The following is an 8,943-nucleotide window of genomic DNA, read 5'->3' as shown; positions in this document are numbered from 1 at the left end:
GCGAGAGTTCTAAAACACAAGGGAAATGATTCCATCTCCCTTAGAACCACCCAAAACCCCAACTTACTTGTCCTCCGTAAGACTACAAACATCTGTTTGGAGACATTCCCCCAAGATGACAAGAAAACGCACAGGGAGCATGAGCGGGGGTGGGGAGGTTGGGGCAATAGGGGGATAAGGACACATATGTAATATGTTAATCAATAAAGAAATTTTAAAAAAGAAAGAAAGAAAAAGCACAGGGTGACACTGATAATTCTTCAGAATTCCCTTCTCCAAAAGAAGCACTAGTTAGCAAAGCCCAAGCTGTTTGCATTCCTTCCAGCTCTTTCATCTGACCATGCCCTTAACCCAGCTTTATTGCTACTGCACTCTATGGTATAAAAGCTATGCACAAATTCCATTTCCAACATTGATTATAAACCATGACTCGAAGTCACTGAGAAGAAATAGTAGTTGAGCTTACAATTGAACTTAATAAAAGATAAGAAAATAAGAGATATTATAAATAACTATTGGAAAAATCAAACATCCTCCTCTTGTTTGCATTGCCTTGAATTTCTTACCACCCCATGTTCCCCCATACTAGAGTTTTGTAACAAGCACAGTCGACCTACAGGTTATCAATGTTTTCCAAATGTTTCCTGCAAATGAGTCAGCGATAATGCTTAGAAAGAAACTGTGTTCAGTTGGCAAATTTGGAATGTACTACTCACTCAAAAAGGCAAGTTAGAACAGATACACATTACTTCTAATAAAAATGTTAGGGACACATTGTTCCTGATGTGCCCAGCCAGGCCCTCCCGCTAACTTCCCCTGTTCCCTAAGTGTCTGCCTCAGTGCCTGGAACACACTTGGGTTTCCATTTAAGACTAAATTACTATGGACTGACTGACTGTAGTGACATTTTTTATAGCCCCATTTGGAGTCAGGATTCAGTCTCAGGAATGCAGATTCTGTTCATAATTTTCTATGAGCAGTTAAGCCCTTCACCAGTACCACCCCCAGCCTCATTTTTCTCTTTACAATTATGAGGTTGTAGGACATGAGCTCTAAGGTCTTCATCTGCTTTATGTTTCTGTAATTCTGTGACACATACAGAAAGCAACTCAGAAGGGACTGGACAGGCCAGGGAGGAGGGAACAGAGGCAGAGACTGAAGACACATTTCCTGCCTTGGGGAGCTCAGGCTAGCCCCCTCAGAATGGTAACTGCAGTTTGAGGGCAGGAAGTTCTTTGTAGGTGAAGGTCATGAGTGATCCATTATAAGGAAAGAGTCTAAAATTGAGGCTTCCTTGGAAAGAGCATGTTGAGAAAGCAGCAATGAGAATCTAGTCTAGGAGGCAGGAAGACCTGCACCATGTTTCTGAACCAGTTAACAAGACACCCTCATGGGGAGGGGGCTGGGAGTGTACCGTGCACCTACCACCGCTCTCTGTATCCACTACTCCCTCCCACCCTCTAACTCCCACCTGGCCCTTTCTCCACCATAGGGTCTAGAAGGGTGGCACCCCACAGCTCGCCTTTCCCTCATTTCTCTCCCACAGGTGGCTCTGGGCGACCCACATGGATAGCTCCAGCAATGCTACCATGCCCCGAGGTTTTCTCCTTCAGGGCTTCTCTGAGTTCCCACACCTGAGGCCTGTGCTCTTCCTCCTGCTGCTGGCTGTACACCTGGCCACCCTGAGTGGGAACCTGCTCATCCTGGTGGCAGTGGCCTACATGCCCAGCCGGCCACCCATGCTGCTTTTCCTATGCCAGCTGTCAGCCATCGAGCTCTGCTACACGCTGGTGGTGGTGCCCCGCTCCCTGGCCGACCTGGCTGCACCCAGCCTTGGCCTCGGCAGGGGCAGCCCCATCTCTTTCCTGGGCTGCGCTGTTCAGATGCAGATGTTCGTGGCGCTGGGTGGGGCCGAGTGCTTCCTGCTGGCCGCCATGGCCTATGACCGCTACATGGCCATCTGCCACCCGCTGCGTTATGCGGCTGTAGTGACCCCGGGGCTGTGTGCACGACTGGCCCTGGCCTGCTGCCTCGGGGGACTGACAGTGTCCCTAGGGCTCACGGTAGCGGTCTTCCACCTGCCATTCTGTGGCTCCCACCTGCTGGTGCATTTCTTCTGCGACATCACAGCGCTGTTGCACCTGGCCTGCACACGGAGCTACATGGACGAGCTGCCCCTACTGGGCGCCTGCCTGGTGCTGCTGCTGCTGCCCTTGGTACTCATCTTGGCTTCCTATGGCGCCATCGCCACCACCCTGCGCCACAAGCACTCCCCTGGGGGCTGGCGCAAGGCTGCCTCCACCTGTGGCTCGCACCTGGCTGTCACCTTTCTGCATTATGGCTGCGCCACCTTCATGTATGTGCGGCCTAAGGCCAGCTACTCCCCGCGGAGGGACCGCACACTGGCGCTCATCTACACCAATGTCACGCCGCTGCTCTACCCATTCATCTACAGCCTACGCAACTGTGAGGTCACAATGGCCATCCGCAGGGTGCTGGGGCGGTGGCTGCTGGGCCAACCACAGGGTCAGACTGTATGAACCCTGACAGCGGGCAGGGGCCAGGCCAGAGTAGGCAGCTCTACTCCCTAAAGTTTCGTCTACAGGACATATCATCAGGAATGCCCCCGGGGGGGACTCAAGGACCGGATTCAGGAAAGAAGCAGGAAGCGTGTCCACATAAGGAGAGCCTGCCAGCAGTTGCTCCATCCTCCACCCCTCCCTAGAGGAATAGCCAGAGACAGTGTGGTATGGCACCTGAGACCTGCCTCTAGTGCTTTCACAAGCACTGCTGAGTTCTTCCCAACCCTGGAGCCTGCACGGTGGTGGGCTTGCAATGATGTGGGAAGCAAAACGCATGGCTGCAGGGAGCTCGCAGACAGGGCAAGTATGTATGTTCAAAAATGTTCATGCCAGCACTGTGTGAATCAGCAAAAGATTACAAATTGTTTAAATACCAGCATGTGACTAAATAAACTTGATTTATCCCTATAATGGAATCCTATGCAGCTGCCAAGAAGAAGGAGGGGAAAGGGAGGGGGAGGAGGGGAAGGAGGAGGCAGAGGAGAAGAAAGGAGAGGAGGAGGAAGAGGAAGAAAGGGGAGGAGGAAGAGGAGAAGGAGGAGGAGGAAGAGGAGGAGGAGGAAGAGAAAAAGATTGATCTGTGGCATACATGGAACCATCTCTCATATATATTATTAAGTGAAAAAGCAAGGGGCACAATAGTGTGTATTAAGGAGTCACCCTTAATTCTGGCCTTGTCCTTTGCTATTTCCACTCTTGGAAGTCTCCTCCCTCAGATCTTCACAGGCTGGCTCCTGGTCATCCAGATGCCGTCTCAACTCTTCATAGAATAGAGGCCTGCACTAGTCACTCTATATAATATCACCTCTCTGCTCTCTCTCACATTATCATGCTTTAATTTTTAAGCATCTCTCATTATTGGAAATTATCTGACATTTTGTAATGTTTTAATTGCCTGCTCCTCCCAAAGAATATAAACTTTGTGAAATTTGCCTACTTCATTACCTGTTCCTGAACAGTGTCTTATATGTAGCTGCTGCTCAATGTTGAATGAAACAGTGAATGAAAGAGTGAAGGTCTGGAAAGGCTAAGAACTGGCTTGGGAGCTGAGGTTGAGATCACAAGGCAGATCAGTCAGTGTTCTGATTGTATTTTTAAGAAACAATCTACTCTAGTAAAAGAAGCAGAAAAATCATTTATGAGGAATATTTAGAAACCTGTAAATCTCTAGGGGGGCTGTAGAGTTGGTGGTGGAGGCAGGGAAGCCATGCCCCACAGTTCTGCTGCTAGGGACAGGGCATGTATCATGCTGGGGGTCAAACACCAGACCCTCTGCCCTGAGAACCTAGCTGTTTCCATCACCTCCTTCATTACATGGAATGCCTACTTCTTCACAGCACTCTTTCCTGAAACAAAATCATGCATGGGCATCTGACTGAGAATCTCAGTTATGGGTAAAGAGACAGCTGTAATAGGAAAAGGGATTTCGGGGGCAGATGAAAGACACTTAGGGAAGGCTTGCTGTGTGATGTGTGATCTAGCCCTGCCTCCTTCAATCCATTGAGCTCCACAGTGAAATCAAGTACCTGTCAGTACTTGATTTATGGTTGGGATTTATGGTTCTTATGGAGGATGCAGTTTCAGCCTGTCCACAAGGCAAGGGAAGGAAGTCTAGAGGAGTGCAGTTATGGTGTGGTTATGTTTACAAAATATGGGCCTACTTCAGCTTTGTCCAATGTCACTGCTAAACATGAAAGTCGTGTATCACCGATGAAATGCTTTGCTGCATGAGTAGCTGAAAAGCTTCATCAGAAGAAATTCATTCTCAGTTTTTTAAAAAAAACAAAACGTTTATTTGATTTTGGGTGGTGGGCACATGGTGCTATATACAGATTTTGTAACTTAGAAATCCACACATGAAACCTATATGTTCATCTTGACCAATGTCACCCCAATAAAATTTAATTAAAAAACATTTTACCCACAATATTCTTGGAAATTTATGTTATCAAAAAGTATGTTGTGATATAAATTATAATGTCCTATAAGCACAATTTGGGGACTATAGTTAATACTGTATTGCAGATTTGAAAGTAGCTAGAAGAGTGGATCTTGAAAGTTGTCTTCACAAGAAAGAAAATGTGTAATTACGCTATGGGAGTTGGGGGATTTCTTTTGATGTTTTTTTCACTAGACTTGGAGATAGTTGGAAAGAGGGAGGGACTGTGTGGCAGCACCCCTCACTCCGGGCAGCATCTCTCTCTCCATCCACTCTCCACGACACTGGCAGTAAGTATAGTATCAGCAGGGACACAGGCAAGATGGAAAAGGGTCCTTGTTGCTTCTGTATAGCTTCTGGACTCATGTTTGCTCTTGGATAGCCATTCCCAGTCCCTATACTCATTTTCCTTCTTGGCCTCCCTTCTGGCTTCAGTGTCCCCATGCCCACCGCAGTGGCCAGAAGGTTTCCTTGGCTGGAATCTATGCCAAGCTGCCCTCTGCAGCCCCACCGTCTGGGAGCTCTGAAGTTTTCTACACTAAATGCAAAGCTTGAGGAACAACTCCAACCAGAGAAGCTTCTAAATAGCCCGGATGGTGTGGCTAGTGGTTGAGCATCAACCTAAACCAGGAGGTCACCAGTTCGAGTCCTGGTCAGGGCACATGCCCGGGTTGCGGGCTCGATCCCTAGTAGGGGGCATGCAGGAGGCAGCCGATCCATGATTCTCTTTCATCTCTCTCCCCCTCTCCCTTCCTCTCTGAAATCAATAATAAATATATATGGATTTTATATGTATATATATAAAATAAATAAAAATAAAAAGGTATTTTGAAAACCTCTCTTACACAATCCCAAGGGTGGCATAAAGTACTGCAGGCTTGGTGCAGAGAACTGTTAGAACTACTTGTATTTTACAAAAGAGAAAAATAAGAGGATTTTGAGTTGACAAAGCTCAACAGGATAGAAGTAAATGAGTAAGGGGGGAAATTAGGTCTATTTGTAGCATTGGTTTGACTAGCCATTTTCTCCCACAGTTTTGAATGTATTTCAAATATTTAAAATACCTAACATGCATCAAAGGTTCACCATACCATAGACTAATCACTGGGTTAAGTGCTTTACGTGGATTACCTCCTATCATCCTCACAAGAGCCCAGACATTATAATTCTCCACATTTCACATTTGAAGAAACTGAGGCAGTGGAGACTTTAACTTGCCCAACTGTTACAAATGGACAATGTGGGAGCCAATATTCAGATGCAAGCATCCAGAGTATGGAGCCTACACCCTTAGCTACCAGGCTTTGCTGCCTCCAGCTGAGTGGTGGTCTGCTGAGAAGACAGAACAAACTCTTCTGCTACACAATGTGCACCTAAGACTGGACAAGATCTGAAAGTCTTGGGAAAAGGTCACAGGTAGAATGGGATTTCCAGGCTCTAGACCACCGGACCTCAAATCTATCGTGTTCTGAAAACTAAAAGAAACTGGTTCACAGAACGCTGAATTCTCAGGGTATAAGCAGAAAATGACTTTATTCCTTCTGACCTCCATGTCCTCAAGCCTGCACTATGGGACAGTCCTTGACCTACCCTCAGACTAAATACATAACATGCTGCATATTGTCCTAGTTCCTGTGGAAAATAAGTTCCCAGTCACTTTTGGTTCCCAAAACATTCTCGTTTCAATATTAAAAGTAGCCAGTCCAAGGCAAAATAAAAATCCTGAACCTCAGTGTAAGTTGAAGCTTTCCTCACCCCAACATGAGAAACTTGAATTTGGAAAGTCAGCTTCTTTGCTGTTATCTCTCTTCCCTCTTCCTCCTCTCCTTGTCTTGCTTGGCCTCACTAGACTGTGTCTAACTTTTCCTAGATTTGAAGCAGGGGAATGACATGGGTAAGGGGCAAAAACATCTCTGTTGACTGGCAATGGTGTCTTTTGGGAGAAGATTCCCTAAGCTGGCCGACTATACTCAGAAGCACCATCAGGGTTTTCTCAGAGGTTCTACAACTGGGACCATTGCAGCACCCTTGATGTAGGCAAAGCTTCTGATCCACCCACCCAGACACACTTAAACTTTCCCCCACCCCCCTCTGCTGACCACATACAGTTTCTCCCTCAACCTCTGTGCATCTGAGGGTCCACTTCCTCAGTTAGGGTCATATTTACCCTCCACACAGTCTCTTCAGAGAGACTCATAGTCATGACCAGCTCAGTTCCATGGAGCCCACCTCTAGTCTAGAAGAAAGCCTTGAGCACTTCTGCTGTAGCATTGGGAGAAATGCCATTTCATGCCTAGGCAGCCCTCCTCCTTCTCTCTGTTCTGCATCTCTAGCCACAGCTCCTCTTATCAGTCCTTAGGCTCCCCCAACTCTAAGGGGTACATAGTGACTGATATAAGAGAATGAATGGCTTAAGGTGGATGGGAAACCCTCCCATCCTTCGTGCATGGAGGTGAGACAGGACAAACATCAAAGAACACCAAATCTCTCCCCAAAAAAGTCTGCTCTCCAATCTCTTCCTCCTCCTCTTCACTTTCAACCTTTCATACTGGGCTGGGGACTAGGATGAGAGTTGACAATTGGTTTTAGAAACCCTCTCTGAAAACTCTGCAAAGTAAGTAAGTACTTCATTTTGGAAGGTGTGGGTATAAGGCATTAATCTGATTGTTCTCACACAAAGACAAAACTGAGATAGTATCCATTTTAATATCTTTTATCAAGTTGCAGAACCTTTGGAGCAACAGGAAGGAGCAATTAGGGATTAAGACCTCCTGGTATCCAGTGACAAGTACTTAAATAGCTGTCATGAAAAAAATGTCCTCCTGCCGAACCGGTTTGGCTCAGTGGATGGAGCATGGGCCTGCGGACTCAGGGGTCCCAGGTTCGATTCCGGTCAAGGGCATGTACCTTGGTTGCGGGCGCATCCCCACTGGGGGGGCGTGCAGGAAGCAGCTGATCTCTCTCATCGATGTTTCTGGCTCTCTGTCCCTCTCCCTTCTTCTCTGTAAAGAATCAATAAAATATATTTTAAAAAATGTCCTCCTGAGACTTAGACATCAATAAGTCCTTGGGCTGTTGTGAATGGTGTCCCAAGACAGCCCAGTCTGTGGCCAAGGGAGTCAAGAGACTCGGGCACAGATAGTCTCATACTCACCACATGAGAGGCCCCTCTAAATTGAGCTGGAAAGAGGCATCCTTCATCATGAAACTCAAGGCCAGCAGAGGAAAGGCAGGGTTTCTCATTTTTACTATCTACTGGGACAGCTGATGATCAGGCAATTTCAAAAAGAGTCCACAGGCTGAGAGACAGAGATGGAGAGGGAGGAGGAGGTCAGATGCAGGAACACAAGGCAAGGTATGGAGAAGAAAACAGAGGCATCATTAGTTGTGAAGTAATTCCAGGGGGACCAAGGAAAGGAGATTAAGGGGAGAGATTAGAAGCTGCATTAGTATTTTACTGCTGTAACAGATTACCACAGATTTAGTGGCTGAAAACAATACACATTTAATTCTCATGAAGTGCCGAAGGTCGGAAGTCCAAAATCAATTCTACTGAGCTAAGGTCAAAGTGCTGGCAGGTTTTTTTCCTTCTGGAAGCTTCATAGGAGAACCCTTTTCTTTCCCTTTTTAGCTTTTAGTGCCACCAGCATTCCTTGACTTATGGCCCCTTCCTCACATCACTCTAAACTCTTGCTTTTGTCATCACATTTCCTTTTCCTGACTCTGATTTCCTGCCCCTCCCCACTAATAAGGATCTATATGACTATATTGGACTCACCTGGATCATTGAAGATAATCTCCCCATCTCAAAATCCTTAACATGATTACATCAGCAAAGTCCCTTTTGTCATGCAAGATATGACACAGATTCCAGGGATTAGGGTATGGACTTACAAGGGTAGGATATTATTTAACCTACCACAGATCCATAGTGTTAGGGCAAATATGTAGGCCTGGAGATGAGCCTGAAGACTAGAGAAAAAAGCATGTCAGATTCTTTGTCTAAGGCTAAGAAGCCAATTGTATCTAAGAGTAGCAGGAAATACCCAGCCAGAATTCCTTTACTCTGCTTTTCTGGGGTATTAAGAAACATCATTTTGCTTAATTGGGGCAGGAAAAAGATCCTGAAGCATAAAGATACTGCTTCCCCCTTCTGCTAACCTCTGTGTAGAGAATGTCAGAAATGTCAGAATATGAAAAGACCTCCACATAAGACATACCTTGATTTTCATCTCAGTTGGCTCTTTATCAATTGTCTAGCTCTAGCCAAGTCTGTGCCTACCTTACAAAGTTATCCTGAATAATGTTTTCCTCTTCTCACTCCATAGGACATGACACATATCCAGATCTCCCTTTGGGGCCAAGCTCACACCAAGCTAGGGCCTTTTAAAAAGAATCACCTTAGTTGGTTTGGCTCAGTCT

General features: G+C 46.3%; 1 protein-coding gene across 1 annotated transcript; it reads left to right on the top strand.

The window, feature by feature from the left end:
* Nucleotides 1–1,565: 1,565 nt before the first annotated feature.
* LOC139015986 (olfactory receptor 10AC1-like) lies at nucleotides 1,566–2,540 on the top strand. Its single transcript, XM_070423529.1, has one exon. It carries the CDS (start codon nucleotides 1,566–1,568, stop codon nucleotides 2,538–2,540), a length of 975 nt encoding a protein of 324 aa, XP_070279630.1.
* The last annotated feature ends 6,403 nt before the right edge of the window (nucleotides 2,541–8,943 follow it).

Source organism: Myotis yumanensis, unplaced genomic scaffold, assembly GCF_028538775.1.
Source record: "Myotis yumanensis isolate MYYU_CA2020_CCGP unplaced genomic scaffold, mMyoYum1.0.hap1 SCAF_9, whole genome shotgun sequence".
Classification (NCBI taxonomy): domain Eukaryota; kingdom Metazoa; phylum Chordata; class Mammalia; order Chiroptera; family Vespertilionidae; genus Myotis; species Myotis yumanensis.
This window is presented reverse-complemented; position numbering and strand designations above follow the sequence as displayed.

Coding starts and splice junctions, on each gene's coding strand:
- LOC139015986 (XM_070423529.1), top strand. CDS start 1,566: ATGGATAGCTCCAGCAATGCTACCATGCCCCGAGGTTTTCTCCTTCAG.